Raw genomic sequence first — 18,959 nt, 5'->3', positions numbered from 1 at the left:
AGCTTGAATTCCTCCAGTGGCAAGAAAATCATTCTCTCTGAATGCTGCAGTCCAATTCTTTGTGGACAACTGGAGGTTTAAGTTGAATCTTCCTTAGTTAATGTAGGATGAATATACTTACAGCTTCTACTACACACTCAGTTCTCCCCCTAAGACCATACAGAACAAGGATTACCCTACTTCCCTATGAAAGCCCTTTAGGTTTGGGAAGATATTATTTTGTCCAGAATAAACTCCCTGTAGATTCATCTTTTCTCTAAACTGAATCTCCAACTTGGTTGGTTCCTCCAGCCAATCTTTTTGTAACTTGAATTTTAGTCCTTTACCATTCTATTCACATTTCTCTGAACTTTAACATTTGTTTATATTCACCTTAAGTTGTGAAACCCAGGAAATCAGTTTGAGTACTGTAAGTGTGGTCCCTGTTTAAAATAGACCAGAAATATTCATTCTTTTTTCAAAACATCAGTCTTCTCTTAATGCAGACTGAAGTTGCATTAACATTTTTGACATCTACATTCTATCTTGACTCATATTGAATTTACTGTTGAGTAACTCACAAAGCCATATCTCGCCCAGTTGTACTCAAGAACAGGAATCTTACATTTACTCTTGATAACTTTTATCTTGTTAGAATAGCTCATTGCTGTTTTACAACTACAACTTGTCGGGGAATAAAAAATGTTTTCTTACCAGCTTATGATTTGAGACTATAAAACATATACACTAAATAGAATAAAAACCTAAGGACTCTTAGAAAGCAATTTAATATAGTGTGAGTTGTAACTATGAATGATGTTTTCCAAGGTGTCCTCTGGCCTGCTTTAGAATCACCTAGGGATGGGCTTATTAAATATTCAGGTTCTTCAACTCCACTATAGACTTAATGAATTTGAATTTCTAGGAGTGATGCCTGGAAATCTGCATTTTAACAAGCTCTGTTGGAAGTTGGTGCTTGTTAAAGTTTGACAACTACTGTAAGTATTAAAGAAGAGAACTCAAAGGTGTGATCAGAGCTAGGTGGTATTAACAGTCAGATGTGTTCAGAATTAGGTGCCATTCACTAAGGAGCTGATTCCTGAGGAACAGAAGAACATGAACTGATAGATGACAAGATGTTGGTTAGTCTGAAGCAGAGGCCTTGTAGAACAGCAAGTAAAATGAGCTTAAACCTAAGGGATGGATGAAAAAAAAAGAAGAAAGGAAAAGCTGTAAAATTCTGAAACCAATGAAGATACATGCTTCCAGGTGGCAGCAAGGCAAGACCTGCTAATAGAGCATGATCTTTGTCATCAAGAATTCACAAAATACCAGGCCACACCCTAGGAGGGAGTGTAAAAGGGTGGGGGTGTCAGCAAAGATTAGTTTGGAGAGTTGCTACACATACCCCATCTTTAGTTCTAGACTATCTAATGAGAAGATCTATATTAAATCTCAGTTGACTAATTTGGGTATAGACCAGTCAGGTGGTAGACATCTTGCACAGCTGCTTGGAGCTCCAGGCATAGGCCCTTCTCACTTTATTGTAACGGAACTCAAAGCACTCTTGGTAATTTACAGTTGGTGGGGCAACAGCAAGTCTCTACTAGACAAAATGATACCTAGTCAGGCTTATCAAAGATCTGACTGCTCAAATGAGGTCAGAAGTTGTGTTTTTAGTCTTAAGTGTTTCCTTCCCTAAAGATTCGATTAGTGCACAGCTATGCAAATGTAGATAATAACCTGTTTTAGATGATGATTGACTGTCTTTGAAACAAACAAACATTATGAGTTGATGGAAATTATGCTCCAAGTCTTCATTGCTTGGCTGGAAAACTGTTTCTTAAATAATCATATCATAGTACCAAAATGATAAGTTGAATAGAACTAAATCATAGGAGAAATTATAATTAGGCAAACTTTAAAGTGAAAGATTAAATATTAATATTAATTTGTGATGATATTTTCTTTAAGTGCATGCACTACTTAAAAAAGAAGCATTCAAATTTGGTTTGCATAACTGCAGAGAGAAGCTTGCAAGGCTTGTGAATATGTCCTGACTTGCCACTAGCGTCGCTCTTTGGCAAACATAGTGAATCTCTGCATTTGAACTGGAAGCTATTTGAGATTTCCCTTTAAACATCAGTTATCATTGCCCTAGCTCAGTGGTCGGCAAACTGCAGCTTGGCAAACTGCAGCTCGCGAGCCACATGTGGCTCTTTGGCCCCTTGAGTGTGGCTCTTCCACAAAATACCGGCTCTTCCACAAAATACCGACTTCTGCACATGGGCCACGAAGTTTCAATCGCACTGTATGTGCACGCCTGCACGTGGTATTTTGTGGAAGAGCCACACTCAAGGGGCCAAAGAGCCACATGTGGCTCGCGAGCTGCAGTTTGCCGACCAGGCCCTAGCTGGTTTGGCTCAGTGGATAGAGTGTCGGCCTGTGGACTGAAAGATTCGGGTTCAATTCCGGTCAAGGGCACATGCCTGGGTTGTGGGCTCGATCCCCAGTAGGGGGTGTGCAGGAGGCAGCTGATCAATGATTCTCTCATCATTCATGCTCTCTCCCTTCCTCTCTGAAATCAATCCTCCTATCTAATAATAGACAAACGAGGTAATTAACCATACCTCTGACATGCTTCCCATTGGCTAATCAGGGTGATATGCAAATTAACTGCCAACCAAGATGGCGGCAGGCAGCCAGGCAGCTGAAGCGAACAGGAGGCTTGCTTGCTCTAGTGATGGAGGAAGCCAAGGTTCTCTGCCTGCCGCTGCTGGCCTCTGAGCTGCACTCTAAGAAACAATGTTGCAATTATAGAAGCTAAACAATGCCAAAACCGGTTTGGCTCAGTGGATAGAGTGTTGGCCTGCGGACTGAAAGGTCCCAGGTTCGATTCCGGTCAAGGGCATGTACCTGGGTTGCGGGCACATCCCCAGTGGGAGATGTGCAGGAGGCAGCTGATCGATGTTTCTCTCTCATCGATGTTTCTAGCTCTCTATCTCTCTCCCTTCCTCTCTGTAAAAAATCAATAAAATATATTTTAAAAAAAGAAGAAAAAAAAGAAGCTAAACAAACCCCAGAAAGCTGACTTCAGCCAGCCGGGCCTCAGAGCTGGAGCTGCAACAGTGTTTCAATTATAGAAGCCAAACAAACCCAGATACCTGCTTTCAGCAGCCGAGGTCTCAGAGCTGGAGCTGAGCCTCAGAGCTAAAGCCAGCTCTCAGTTCCAGTGACAGCCATAGAAGGTAAATAAATCCCAGAATAAAAAAAAAAGAAGAAAGGAGAGGTTGGGAGCTTCAGTCATCCACCAGCCTGAAAACGGCCCTCAGCCCCTCACCCAGACTGGCCAGGCACCCCAGTGGGGACCCCCACCCTGAAGGATGTGTGACCAGCTGCAAACAGCCATCATCCCCTCATCCAGGCTGGCCAGGCACCCAAGCGGGACCCCCACCCTGATCCTGGACACCCTTCAGGGCAAACCAGCTGGCCCCTACCCGTGCACCAGGCCTCTATCCTATATAGTAAAAGGGTAATATGCAAACTGACCCTAATAGCAGAATGACTGGGAATGACTGGTCACTATGACACACACTGACCACCAGGGGGCAGACGCTCAATGCAGGAACTGCCCTCTGGTGGTCAGGGCACTCTCACATGGGAGGAGCTCTGCTTAGCCACAAGCAAGGCTGATGGCTGCCAGTACAGCGGTGGTGGTGGGAGCCTCTCCTGCCTCCTCAGCAGTGCTAAGGGTGTCCAACTGCAGTATAGGCCTGCTCCCCGCTGGCAAGTGGACATCCCCCAAGGGCTGCTGGGCTGCCAGAGGGATGTCTGATTGCCATCTTAGGCCCAATCCCCCTGGGGAGGGGGCCTAAGTCAGCAAGTGGTCATCCCCTGAGGGGTCCCAGACTGCGAGAGGGCACAGGCCGGGCTGAAGGACCCTCCCTTCCCCCCCAAGTTCACAAATTTTTGTGCACCGGGCCTCTAGTAAAAATATATTTTAAAAAATTTTTAAACATCAGTTATCGTTCAAAACCTACTTCATACTTTTCTCTCTCTTCATAGATCATGCTGCCTACAAAAATGAACTAAACACTCCTTATCCTGATGTTAATTTGAGATCAACTTCTGACTTATTATTCTGCTCACTATTGTGTAAAATTAGCGTTTGCTCTCATTATTCCACTTTTGGATAAATAAAAGTTGACTGGCAATTTTTCATCATTGCAGCTGACCTCTGATAAATTCTCAAGCAAACAAAGAAAATTTCACTGCTTTCTAAGATACAAACGTCACTTTTTGGATAGTGTTTGAAAGATTGCAAATAGTAAAGATTACTGTTTATTCATTTTATTACTACAGAAGTAAGGCTGTGTAGTTTTCATGGAGCTATTTTAAGAAAAGAGTTTGCAAGTAGTGTATTAGATAACAAATATTTTCATGTATCATTTTCATCAGAGGGGCTGGGTAAGTCTTATTATATTAGGTAAGGCTTTATTCCATTTAGACTTTTAAATCAGAAATCATTTCAAGCTATTTGTAGCACAAACCTTACAACCTCTTGAAGTTTTCCTCACCAAAAATTTGTATGATTATAACCCCTGGATATCAAAACCTGAGGCTCAAAACAGTAGTACACATTTTGTACATTGTTGGGAGAACTGCTGATTCAGGTGAGAGAGTGGTAGCTAGAAGTGAGATAAGAAGGCATCTTATACTAATCTATCTCAAACTAAGAGGCAAAGGATGGGCTGTGGTAATGTAGCATTGCAAATACCCTTTTGGATGACATACCCAGAAATAGCTCCAATTCATCCCGGTAGAACCAAGTCATCCCTGGTGAGTGCCAACAGAGCAGGGTGTGTGCTCCCTAAGAAAGGGGAGTGGCAGCTTTCTAATATCTGGCAGTTGGGGACTCTGAGAATGGTTGCAATGGAGGAAATAAGGAAATTTTGGAAAAGAAACATACATATTATGATAAGACAGGCAAGGAGAAGATGATAGAAGGATGTGTACATGTGGAACTGATAATCATGGTAGCCTGGCTTTTATGAATGAGCTACATATTGACTATACATGAGCTTGGAAAGCTTGAGAAATAATTTTGAATTGACTGCCTACAGCACAAGAGAAGCAGGCAGGATTGAGACAGATAGTAATCTACCCAGAGGAAAGAGGGTAACCATGGAGAATTCCCAGCTTACCAAACACTAGTGAAGTCTTTGTGAAAATGATGTGATCCATATCTTTTCCTGCTCATTTAATTTGGAGCTAGATGTTCATCAATGGAATGGTTACTATAGTTTGCAATATTTAAGTGACAATAGAGTTAAAATATTAAATGGCCATAGTAGTCACTCTCAGAAAAAAATTTTGTAAGCAAAATTGTTTTTTTTTTCAAGTTTTACAATCACTTAATAGTTCTAATTCTCACATGCCAGTTGGGAGTCTGGCATCACTCCTTTACAGCAAGATAATAAAAAATATAAGCTAATATTATTTAATAGCCAATATTTATGAGCTCTTACTAGGTGCCAGGAAGAATGCTAAGTACTGTATGTTTAATCCTTGTAATAACCTTTTGAGGTTGTTGCTGTTGTTACTCCTAGCTAGTAAATAGAAGAACCAGGATTTGAATCCAGGCAAGCTGACTTAAAAAGCCTTTACTATTAACATTGTACATAAAACCAAGTTTATTTAATACAAAAGAATGTCCTTTATTTTGAGATTATGTCCTTCTACCTTTTAGTATTAAATACATTTTATATGAAATGGTGGTGATAGATGTCAGGTTTGATTTGTTTGTTTGTTTAAGAAATCTTTACTTTGCAAAATAAAAACTGAGCCACTTAATGACAGCATGTCTCCCTAGGTTTTTTATTTTGTTTTAAGTTCTTTTGCTAGTTTTTGATATCCAAGTTTGAGAATCATTGGTCAGAAAAGTGGGGCTATTAGTAATTTTTAATGTTCTCTGGAGTTTTTCACTTGATTTATTTCTTAATACATTTAATCCAGTCAATCCTCCCTTATTTGGCACCTGACCACAAATCATACTTTTTTCCCTTTAACAGGTATCTATTGTAAAGCATAATTAAAATGCAGCTTTGTGGTTCATATCCCATGGAATCATTAAACATAATTTATGGCAAGGAGTCTAGAATGAGATACAAGCCTTATTTATATTAAGTTCCTTACTGAATGTAGTCTTATCGTGAGGTTCCAGTGTCTCATTAACTTAAATCTTTAGTAAACAATGGCATTACCATTTGCTATGCTTATTTCTTTAGCATTTTATATTATTTGTGCCTTTAGTAATAGATATTACTTAATGATGTAGTAATAAACATTAATACTTTTCATTGTCAGTACCATTTGGAGAACAAAATGAAAGAGAACAAGAGTAGCCCTGCTAGTGAGGAATGAACAAGGGAGCCAGATAAAGAAATTGGCTCACTTGCTTTTCCTAACTGTAATCTTCCCTGTATGATTTATTTGTATGTTGGGTGACTTTAGTGTCCTTGTTGATAATTTGTTCAGCAATCTATCTTTACACTTTTTTGACTTCCTCATTTCTTTCACTCCTTCTCAGCCATCCACTGTTTGGTCAGACCCAAGACTCTGCCATTACCAATAACCACTTCTGGAATCTCAGTTTTAAGCATCCTGCTCTCTAGCCACCTTCCATTTGATCCTTGCTTACTTGTAGCATTCTTCCCATGCCAAGTCCAGCAACTTTGATCCCATGGGATCCTCCAGTTAATTTGCTCTGTCACTTCCCAACCGTTTTGTCCTCTCTTCCCTCTTTACCCAGCTTAGATTCCATGGTCTATCACATTTATATCTTCCTTACACACACCCTTACTGGCCTTACCCTTCGTCTTCTATGTGTGTCAAAGCCCCAAGTGTCTCAGCTACTGCCTACTCTGTATCAGTACCCAGACTATTAAATATGGCTTAAGAAAAACACAAAACCATGGTGTCTGATCTCATTTTAAATTTAAGAACCAAATCTCAGGTGGGCCATTAGTATGTCTTGCAAGCAGTAGTTTCTGGTATTTCTTCTGTATTTCTCTAGTCAGTTTAATTTCCTACTCTTTGAGATTACTAGTTTCTCACCATTCTCCTCAAATCTTTAACACTACCTCTTCCCTTCTTCCATCTTCACCAGCCACCAGTCACTTGGAATCTTCATTTCACTGAGAAAATAGAAGCAATCATCTTTCCATCACCAAATGTAGCATTTGTTGGGTGAATGAAATAATATGATATTCCAGGATTTCATTTATTCCTATATTCAAATGTAATTAGTAACTTAAATTCCAGAACTTAAATCTATTTTTGACCATTTTGGATAATGCTTTTCACTACCACCTTCCTTTATGTTGTTATAACCAAGAATTGTTAATATGTTTGTGCCTCATTCAAGTAAAATTAGTTATTATTTTTAAGAAAGATGATTAACAGAAGCAGTTAGTAAAACAAGCAGTTAAGTAACTGAACACAGAAAATTAAAAAAGTAATACATTGTAACTATATTTGATTATACTATTAGCCCACAATGGTTCTTACTTATGTAAGCTGTTGTGGAAGAAGAAAAGATGGAAATGACTTAGAAATGAAAGTGAAAGCCCCAAACTTAGTGGAAAATGGAGGAAAAATGTTGCCTACAAATCATGTGATAGTTTTGACCTCACACTTTGAATGAGATAGATAACAGAATTGAGCTATACATATGTTGATTTCAAATTAAATTAGCTGAATATTGTTATTTATCTTATGTTACTAAACTTTAAGATTCCATTTTGAAAAAAGGAAATAAGCAGCCAATCAATTATTCTCTCTCATCATGATGTTTCTATCTCTCTCTCTCCCTTCTTCTCTGAAATCAATAGAAGTATTTATGCCCTAGCTGGTTTGGCTCAGTGAATAAAGCGCCTGCCTGGGGACTGAAGGGTCCCGGGTTCGATTCCAGTCAAGGGCACATGCCCAGATTTCGGGCTTGATCCCCAGTAGGGGGAGTGCAGGAGGCAGCGATCCATGATTCTCTCTCATCACTGATGTTTCTATTTCTCTCTCTTGGTTCCTCTCTGAAATCAATAAAAATATATTGAAAAAAGGTGATGAGATGGTTAAAACCAAAAAAAAAAAAGCTCGAGATTCTTATACCAGCTTTGATGACATTTATATTTGTAGAGTTGAATAAGAATCTATACCTTACCTAAAAGTATGAGTTGCTTATATACTAGTAATTACAATAAAGAGGAGAGTTCCTCAGTGACCTGAATTTCATATGCTGAATTCACTTGCCTAATGGCATCTGTCTGCTCAAGCACGTTTCCCCACACATCTTCCCAATTCCCCAATTCTTTCCAAACCTTTATCATTGTTTCTCAATATCATCTTCTCATCCCTCATTTTGCAGATGATCTAAGCCCCTACTTCACAAAGTAAACAGAACCCCACAGGCATACCTCAGCTTATTTACTTCCTCTTCTCCAGTTTACTTAACTTGTTCCAGAAGAAGAGGTTCCCTTGCACTCTGTCTCCCTAAATCTGCCCTCTCTTTTGCCAGAGTTCCTGAAAGTGCTATCTGTTTATTCCTGCTTATGCTTCTCAGCTTCTTTCTCATACCCATCCTAAAATGGTCTGACCCAATCTAAGACTCTTTGGCCAGATCAGCATGAACTTCCTGATTTTCAAATGCAGTGTTCTTTTCCCAGTCTTCACCCTCTCTATCCGCAGCACGGTCCCTGCTGTCACGTTCCTCAGCCTAACATTTCTTGTGTCTTTTCACGTGCCCAGAGCAGACATTCAAAAATATTGAACCAGTAGTTCTGACATATTTTCTGAGTTTTCAGCTTACATTTTTAATAGACAATACTGCTTGCATCTCAAAATGCCTTATAGCCAAAAACAAAGTTATGATTTCCTCTGCCCTCCTCTTGCTATCTTCTTGGTGACCTTCTGAGGTAATCCTCATTTCATACATGTGAAGGTTACATACCTTAAGGTCACATCCTTGATGCCTCCTCTTTCTCTTATTTTTGTTTGCTGTCTAAATTCTGATTAATATCTCCCACATTTTTCTTTCTTTTCCTACTACAATTCCCTACCACTATTGCCTCTTTTCACTATTGTCTCTTGTCTGGATTATTTCAGAAGTATATTTAGGAGATTTTAATTTGGATTCCATGAATAGACCCTCAGGGGATCTAAAAATCCCCTCAAAATTGTATAAATTTTTTGTACCTATGCATTTTTCTGGGGAGGTACATTAGACTATTCCATGGGAAAGAAAGTGAGAGATAGAATGAGAGACTATGACAGTTTAAACAAGTCAGTTTCACTGATTGTTCTTTGCCTGCCCTTTGCTATTTAGTTCCCTAACCCAGGGCACTGCTCTCTGAGTAGTGAGGGGGCATGTAAGGCATAAGAAAGTAATAGCAATCAGTACAGCTTAGCAGTCAGACAGCCCAGAAGCCAGAGATCAGAGGCTCTCCAACATCAGAGCCATGCTTTAATGTCCTGGAGAAGCTCAGGAGAAAGCTGGGGCATCAGTAGGGATATGTCCTCCTGAGCCCTCTGGTCCCATTTGTTCATGTGCTTCCAAAGGACTTGGAGGGATATGCAAAACTTAATTGGTGAAAATCCAGAGCTAGCCAGTGAGGCAGTGTCCCCAGAAAAAAAGGTTAAGAACATTTCTTCAACTAGACTTCCACCCAATCCCTCTTTCTTTGCTAGTCCTTCCTCCAATCTACCAACAGACTTAGTTTTTAAGTATATATCTTATTGTGCACCTTCCTTGGTTATAAAAACCTCAGGGTTTTTACAAAACATATTAAGAACTCCTGGGCATGTTGTTAAGGCCTATGGTAGTTGGGAGCCTGTCAAACTCATTTCCACGCACTCCCCTCTCCTCACCTCCAAGGCTGAGCCACAACAGGTTACTACTAGCTGTTGGTTGTTTTAATATTTTTATTGATTTCAGAGAGGAAGGGAGAGGAAGAGAGAGATAGAAACATCAATGATGAGAATCATTGATCGGCTGCCTCCTCCATGCCCCCTAATGGAAATCGAGCCTGCATCCCCAGCATGTCTCTTGACCAGAATTGAACCTGAGACCCTTCAGTCCACAGGTCAACACTCTATCCACTGAGCCAAGCCAGCTAGGGCACTACTGGCTGTTTTGAGAGGACAGTTTCCTATGTCGATACCTCTGTGTGTTTGATCATTCCAGTCTCTCTTTTAAGGGTTCCATTTCCTCTCCATTGCCCAGCCATGAACCTCCAACTATTCTTCAAGTTACCTGAATGTTACCTCTTCCCCTATGTCCATCCCTATTTTCTGCCATCACCCTGACAGAATCAAGTCTGTCTTGACTAAGTTCCAAAAACATTTTATACATATCTCTGATAATGTCATATTATATTGTATCCTTTTTAAATTTCTGTCTCTCCCAATAAACCCAGAATGCCCTGTAAGTAGGGATGGCCTTTTTCTTGTTTGTATCCCTTACACCTAGTTTCATGCATAGCCCAAACAGGAGCTTAATACACTTTTGTTGAATGGAATTACTTATGAAAAATTTTTATGACTCATTTCAAATTAGGGACCAATGCTTATTTAATAAGTCAGAACAGGCTGTAATAATAATGGTAATAACAAAGTCTCATTTCCACTGCTTGTTTAAGTAACTGCTTCCTTTTTGGAAGTAGATTTCGAAAATCTTCATATGTCCGTGTATATGTTTGATGTGCTTTATGAGATCCTAAAAGAATTCTAGTTCTAATGCAGACTAGAGCTTCTGTGACATTTCTATTGATGTTATATTGAATAGAGTCTGTCATTTCAGAGATCTGTATTATCCTCCTATATAATAAAAGGGTAATATGCAAATCGACCAAACAGCGTAATGACCAATCGCTATGATACGCACTAACCACCAGGGGGCAGACGCTCAATGCAGGAGCTGCCCCCTGGTGGCCGTTGTGCTCCCACAGGGGGAGTGCCGCTCACCCAGAAGCCCAGAAGCCAGCTCATGGCTGGCGAGTGCAGTGACAGTGGCGGGGAGTGAGCCTAAGCTGTCAGTCGGACATCCCCCAAGGGCTCCGGGACTGGACTGCGAGAGGGCGCAGGCTGGGCTGAGGAGGCCCCCCCCCCCAAGTGCACAAGTCTCATGCACCGGGCCTCTAGTATATAATAAGTTCCATGGAAATGTATTTTATCTCCCTCAAACTTCATGTGAATTGTTTACTTACTTATTTTATAAAATCTGGGTCGCCGAAACCGGTTTGGCTCGGTGGATGGAGCATCGGCCTGCGGACTGAAGGGTCCCAGGTTCGATTCCGGTCAAGGGCATGTACCTGGGTTGCAGGCACATCCCCAGTGGGAGATGTGCAGGAGGCAGCTGATCGATGTTTCTCTCTCATCGATGTTTCTAACTCTCTATCTCTCTCCCTTCCTCTCTGTAAAAAATCAATAAAATATATTTAAAAAAAAAAAAATACGCTGTTTGGTCGATTTGCATATTACCCTTTTATTATATAGGAGGATAATACAGATCTCTGAAATGACAGACTCTATTCAATATAACATCAATAGAAATGTCACAGAAGCTCTAGTCTGCATTAGAACTAGAATCTGTGTTTAATTCAAAACACATTAAATTGAGCATTTTCCACACATAAAAACAGAGTTACAGAGTTAAGACTCTAATATTTATATATCATGTAGTTTGTTTTGCTAAGTTTGCAAAGTCCCTATCATTGCAATTATGTTTTTTAGGTATTTTAATTAGTTCATCTGTGTTACTTTACACTGTTCCATAAATTAAGAGTTTTAAATAAAAATTTTAAAAGGGTCTTTCCTTTCTCATTTTCTTTGAGGGTTTTTTTTTTGGGGGGGGGGAAGAAATCCGTAATTTACTTATTCAGCCATTTATTGAGTACATATTAAGTGTTAGGCACTATGCTACATGTCTGCAATTCAGGATTGATGAGACAGTAATTGCCCTTGAATAGTTTACAGTCTAAAGGAGAAGAAGATATATATACAAATAATTGGAATTTAAACCTTGGAGAAGAGGAAGGAAACTCATCCTTTGAGAGCCAATGTTGATGTTGAGAATGGATGTGTTTGCAGATAAATTTGTAGATACGGAATCAGGAAGCTAAAGGGAATCCATAGTCTTTTTTTAAAAAATACATGAAGTAGGAATGTATGTCATGTTTAAGAATTAATGGCATGGGGTAGCACTTGAGATGAGAAGAGCAGTGAACATCTGAATAGGGGAATGGGAGACAACTAACAAAAGCAAGTGAAGGATGGCATGCAGGACTGAGAAAGCAGTGAGAGTGGAACTGAAGTTGGATGGCATGAAATTGTGAGGATATCAGCCAGTGGTTTAATATTTCCTGGCTGTGCTCTGTGACCAGTGCAATAAATCCATATTGTGTTCAGGGCTTATGGGATGGGTGTTCCAGGAGTATAAGAAGGCCAATGAGTTGAGAGTCCTTGGAAAAAAGTATGCCTTAATATGGAAGGAAGTATGGTTAGGGGGAAGTTGATAAACTTGGAGAAAGTTAAGAAAGTAGAGATGAGGATAAGGCCTGGTACTTTGTAGATACTCAGCAAATCTTTATTTTCTTCTTTCTGGCTCTCCTCTCCTTGTACCTGTTTCACCACCACTGTCACTTGCCTCTGCAGGCGTTTTATGAATAGGAATAGCTTCAAATCATGATGGTAGCAGTTGGCTTGGAGGGGAAGATTAGGAGGCAGGTTCCAAAGTCCTCATCAAATGTGCCCCAGTCACTTGGATGCTGTAGGGCTTGGTGATATTGACCTCTAGGAGAAGCTCAAGTCTTCCCCCTCACCTCCCTACCACTCATGCTTGAAGGGTGGGTTAAGGGCCAAGACAATTTATTGGGCTGGGTTTTTTGCGGGTTTTTTTGGCCATGGTTCTTAAGACAGGAATTTGCTCTGTTATGAGAGGGTTAAGACTAAGCCTTCAAAGGTTTCCACTAAGGTCCCCTGGTCTCTATAAGCACAGCCGTTACCATAAGCACAGATCTCATTACTTTCAGGGATTTAAAAGGGAGTCAGTCCTTTTTGACATAATGATAGAAATAATGAACTTACTGGCAATCCAAAGGGTCTTCCTCCTCAGAATGTAAAATTTCTAGGAGAGTTGGTTATATCTTGTGATTTCTTTTATGTAAGTTATTACACTATTGTCATCATTGAAAACATAAGACATATATTCCATTTCCAGAAATTTTCTTTTTCACCTACACTTTTGTGTGTAACACTGAAATCTAATAATTTTTTATTTCACAGCATGCTTTTTGGTGTAGGAGAAATAAAACTCACTTTAAAAAAATCACACATCTGAACTGTGAAACTGCTAGAAAGGTGAAAATTCCTAGAGTGAGTAAACAGAAACCACAGGTCATCCTAATCTTTCTTAAGATGCAATAAATGCTAATGTAGAGTTGACTAAAGAAATCCTAAGACACCTAGATTATTAGTCTTTTTATTATTATTTTTTAAATATATTTTATTGATTTTTTACAGAGAGGAAGGGAGAGGGATAGAGAGTTAGAAACATCGATGAGAGAGAAACATCGATCAGCTGCCTCCTGCACACCTCCAATTGGGGATGTGCCCGCAACCAAGGTACATGCCCTTGACCGGAATCGAACCCGGGACCCCTCAGTCCACAGGCCAATGTCCACTGAGCCAAGCCAGTCAGGGCAGTCTTGTTATTTTGCTATTAATGATACATCTAAGGCATTTAGCAATGCTTGCCTAGGAAAAGAAATTTCCTTTGGCACTTCATCTGGGTGTCTCTGAGAAAACATGTGCTTCACTTGGCATTAGTCACATGAAGTAGAACATTCAACTTTATCCACAAAGTCTGTAATATCCATCTGGATCCTATGGATTGCTCTGTACCAGCGGTTCGCAACCTGTGGGTTGCGATCCCTTTGGGGGTCGAACGACCCTTTCACAGGGGTTGCCTGAGACCATCGGAAAACACATATATAATTACATATTGTTTTTGTGATTAATCACTATGCTTTAATTATGTTCAATTTGAAACAATGAAATTGGGGGTCACCACAACATGAGGTAAAGGGTTGCGGCATTAGGAAGGTTGAAAACCACTGCTCTATACCATCCAACTCATACATGTTTGCCCTTTCTGCAAGTGCTTGTATTGACAGGTAGACCTATAATTTCTATGACTAAGATGGAGTTTCCATAGAATACTGTATCATAGAGATTTGTGTTAGGTTAAATTTACCAAAAAAAAACAAAAAAAAAGAAAACAAACAACAACACACCAGATTCCCTCCCCCTGCCCCCCGACTTTAAAGTAAAGAATAATGAAAAATAGCCCAAGCCAGTTTGGCTCAATGGATAGAGTGTTGGCTTGTGAACTGAAGGGTCCCGGGTTCGATTCCGGTCAAGGGCATATGCCTGGGTTGCGGGCTTGATCCCCAGCAGAGGGCATGTAGGAGGCAGCCCATCATTGATGTTTCTATCTCTCCCTTCCTCTCTGAAATCAATAAAAATATTTTTTATAAAAAGAATAATGAAAAGTAAGTACCAGTTCCTAATTAGGTATTTAGTTTAAAGAGATAGAGTTAAAAGTATTTGTTCTAAATGATAGTTCAAATATACTTTTCCAAAGACCTTTAATTGGCAGCTTCCCCCGCAAATATTGGTACTGGTACAGGAATTGTTTCTGAATTTGAAAAAAAAAAAAAAAAGGAGCTTCACTTGTTCATTCTTTTTTTTTTTTTAATATATTTTATTGATTTTTTACAGAGAGTAAGGGAGAGAGATAGAGAGTTAGAAACATCAATGAGAGAGAAACATCGATCAGCTGCCTCCTGCACATCTCCTACTGGGGATATGCCTGCAACCCAGGTACATGCCCTTGACCGGAATCGAACCTGGGACCTTTCAGTCCTCAGGCCCACGCTCTATCCACTGAGCCAAACCGGTTTCGGCTCATTCTTGTTCTGTTCATGACACCTGGCTATTAATGTATGTTAATGGAATCACTGTACTTTTTATTACGTGCATATGAAGAAGAAAGAAAACTTTCCTTTAGATGTCTTACTTGGATTTTAGTTAGTTGACGTAAGATTGTTTTCTTTTCCTTTTTAGGTTGCAAACATGTTAAAGGCATCCTGCTATATGGGCCCCCAGGTTGTGGTAAGACTCTCTTGGCTCGACAGATTGGCAAGATGTTGAATGCAAGAGAGCCCAAAGTGGTCAATGGGCCAGAAATTCTTAACAAATATGTGGGAGAATCAGAAGCTAACATTCGTAAACTCTTTGCTGATGCTGAAGAGGAGCAAAGGAGGGTAATGTTAATATAAGTATCTTTCTGTAAAAGTTTATTATCATTTATAGGATGAATGAAATTCAGCATTATGGTGGAAAACTTGTTAGAACAATCTATATTTTTAAAAACTTGAGGGTAAAATTTATTTAATACCAAGTTATGTCACTCAACCAGGATTATGGGGGATTTACATGATGTCATTACCCACATGTTCATAATACAAAGATAGATGATTGTATAAGCCAAAAGTTTTACAAAAACAAATCATGAATATATTTTCAGGTGACACTTTTATTCCACATTACTTCCAGAGACTTGAACTGATCCTTTGGAAAGGGAGGAATTAAATCTATAAAGGGACTTGTAGAATTATGTGTATGTTAGATCCATAGTGCAGAAAGCTAGCTTTACTTACCAATTGAGTCTACTCAATTGTAGAGTGACAGGTATGAGTTGTTAGGTCCCAGAGGCAAGCTTGATTTGAGTCTTAGAAAAATAATAAAATTAATTAAAAATAAAACCAGAGTTTATGTGGTGGTTAATTTTATGTGTCAATTTGTCTAGGCCTCTGGGTGTGGAGACATTTGGTTAAACATTATTCTGAGTGTGTTTGTGGGGATATTTTGGATGAGATTACCATTTGAATCAGTAGACTGAGTAAAGCAATTGCCCTCTCTAATATGGGTGGGTTCCACCCAATCAGTTGAAGGCCTGAATAGAACAGAAATATCTTTAGATCTTGGGACTTGTCAGCCACCATAATTGTATTATAATTCCTTATAATTAATCTCTCTATAGCTAGCTAGCTAGCTGGATTGATAAATAGAGATCTAGATCTCTATCTAGATATAGAGATTTACATATATATCTGTATATTTTCAGGTGACTAATAGGGCGGATCTTGGTTCTGTTACACTGGAAAACCCAAACTAATCCTCTAATATTATATTTGTTTCATTGACAGTGTGTTTAAAAATAATGCCATGGGATTTTGTTTCTGGCAATATAGTAGACTAGGCAGCTTGAAACCTTCCTTCTACAAATACCTTCATATGTTGGGTAAAATATAAAAAATCATTTTAAATGTATAATTGTGCTCTCAGGAAAGAAAATGAAATCTTCAGAAATGTAAAGAAAACTGAAAATTTGAATGATAAAGAAATGAGCTGAACGTTTGGTTTTGGTAATGTATGAGTTTAGGTGTTAGCACCCGCTGAGGGCAGGAAATGAGTCCTTGAACCCACTTAAGGTATGGACTAGGAACTGGAACCTTCAAAGAGGTTGTGCCTTCAGTGAAAAGAATGGACTTAAAGATATCTGTCTACCAGCACAGAGAAATATCAAAAACATTTAACAACCTAGGTTCTGAAGTAGGAGCTAAGGAATCTCTAATGGCCATTCTAAACTGTGGATCCTTGACTCATGCTTAGGATTTAAAAGCAAAACAGCAACAACAGAAACCATTCCATCTGTGGTCTGGGGTCCCGAGCTGAGAAAATAATTTTAAAATTAATCCTTGGCTAATGATACCATAGGGTTGTTAGATATGAGCAGACCCCAAGGAATGCTCCAACAATCCAGGCCACATGAGCTTCTCATAGGGGAAGCTAAAATAGTTTCAATAAATGGAAAATGTTATCATCAAAATTTAAAGCTCAGCAAACAGGTTAAACATAAGCCAGTAGTTTCAGCTGAAGAAAGAAGTGACAAACAGGAGAATAGATCTAAAGAAATCATCCAGAATATAGTGCAGAGAGATAAAGGGAAAATATGAAAGAGAAGTTGAGATAACAAAGTTAAAGTGAAAAGTCCTAATGAAGTAGTATAGAATCAATATTCAAAGATAGAATCGCTGAGAACTTTCTAGATTTGATAAAACACATAAATACTCAGATTTACATAGTACCATGAGCCCAAATAGGATAAATAAAAATAGGTTATTTTTAGACCCATTGTTGTGAAACTGGAGAATGTCAAAGAAAAAAAGAGAAGCGTCTTAATATAAACAAAAAAGAAATGACAGTGACATACAAAGGGAGATCCATTATGTTGACAACAAACTTCAATGACAACAGATCAGAAAATAGTGGAGCAATATCTTCACAGAGCTAAGTGAAAATAATTGTCAACTTACAATTTTATACACAGTTTAATTCTCATTCAGGAATAAAGCGGAAATAAATATATATTTTTTCAAGCAAAGACTAATAGAATTAACTAATCACAGAAGCTTGCTGGAGGAATATGAAGGATGATGTACTTTAGAATTAAGGAAATTGAATCCAGAAGGAAGCAGTGGATGCAAGAAATAATGATGAGTAATGAAATTGGTGAAAATGTGGAGAAAATCTGGCATTTCTACTTCTGGTAGTGACAGATTAGGTAATTTGAATCATGCCTGGCACTGAAGACTATCAGAAAAGCTCAACAAAAGATTTAATTATATTTTGCTTGAAGGCATCAAAGAACAAAGGCCCAGATTAAAAAGGCCCTGGTTTTTTAAAAAAATAATAATAATAATAAGGCCCTGGTATATGGAGGCTCAGAGGGAAAAGGTCACTGTTTTTCTAGAGATATTAGTCAGTGCTGGAATTTGCTAGGCTAGTGGAAGTAATGGGCAGAGATTAGCAGCTATGGCCCACAAAGAGGGAATATCTGATGAACATGCCTCATTTTGAGTTGGGACCCTGAAGGGCTATACCATAGAATTATGGGTTAACTGGAAATAGAAGAGCATTCTCAGAGAGGTTGTAGATCAGCCTTTAATCATGACATTCTCTAAAATTAGACTGAGGGTTCCTAAATCACTAGTGCCCCCAGGTTTCTGGTAGAATTGTAGATACTTCCTGGAGGAAGGCCTCAAATTATTTCTGTCATTTACAAATGAAATGTATGGTGTATTATCGGAAGGAATCAGACACAGAGACAACAAAAGATGATAGAAATTGGGCCTCTGGATATTGGAATTCTCAGATACAGACTTTTAAAAACGATTCTTACCACATTCAAAGAGAAACAAAATTGAGAATTTTGGCAGAGCACTGGAAACTAAAAAAAAAAGTCAAATGGGAATGCTGGGAATGAGAAATCAGTAACTGAAAGTAACCCAAGTAGATAGGTTTGCATAGATTAGACACATCTAAAGAGAGAATTAGTGAACTGAAAGATATTAGACAAAAATAACCAGAGACAAAGGATGAAAGAAATGAAGAAAGATAGAAAATAACATAACAATGTCTTTAAAGTTTCAGGAAGGAAAAGATGATGGGGCAAAAGCAATATTTGAAGGGAAAATGGTTTAGAACTTTCTTAAACTAATGAGCGTCCATCCATAGATTTCAGAAGTGATATGAACCTAAGCAAAGGAGATACTAAAGGAGTTGACACCTATAGCTAATCATCATTAAACTGAGAGAGAGAGAGAGAGAAATCTTTTTTTTTTTTAAATACATAGTTTTATTTTGGTGTTTTTTTTAAATATTTTTTATTGATTTTTTACAGAGAGGAAGGTAGAGGGATAGAGAGTTAGAAACATCGATGAGAGAGAAACATCGACCAGCCGCCTCCTGCACACTCCCCACTGGGGATGTGCCCGCAACCCTGGTACATGCCCTTGACCGGA

The 18,959-nt window shown here is 38.9% G+C and overlaps 1 protein-coding gene across 2 annotated transcripts in view; it reads left to right on the top strand.

The window, feature by feature from the left end:
* The window catches only part of NSF (N-ethylmaleimide sensitive factor, vesicle fusing ATPase), a 126,222-nt gene that overhangs the window by 39,582 nt on the left and 67,681 nt on the right, over nt 1–18,959 (top strand). For both annotated transcript variants that reach the window (XM_081109411.1, XM_081109410.1), the window contains exon 9: nt 15,157–15,356. In XM_081109411.1, the coding sequence (XP_080965537.1) occupies nt 15,157–15,356 (200 nt within the window). The remainder of the gene's footprint in view (nt 1–15,156; nt 15,357–18,959) is intronic.

The sequence above is a fragment of the Myotis nattereri genome, assembly GCF_964212035.1.
Source record: "Myotis nattereri genome assembly, chromosome: 16".
Taxonomy (NCBI): Eukaryota; Metazoa; Chordata; class Mammalia; order Chiroptera; family Vespertilionidae; genus Myotis; species Myotis nattereri.
Note: the sequence above shows the minus strand (reverse complement) of the source record. Positions and strands in the feature narration are given on the sequence as shown.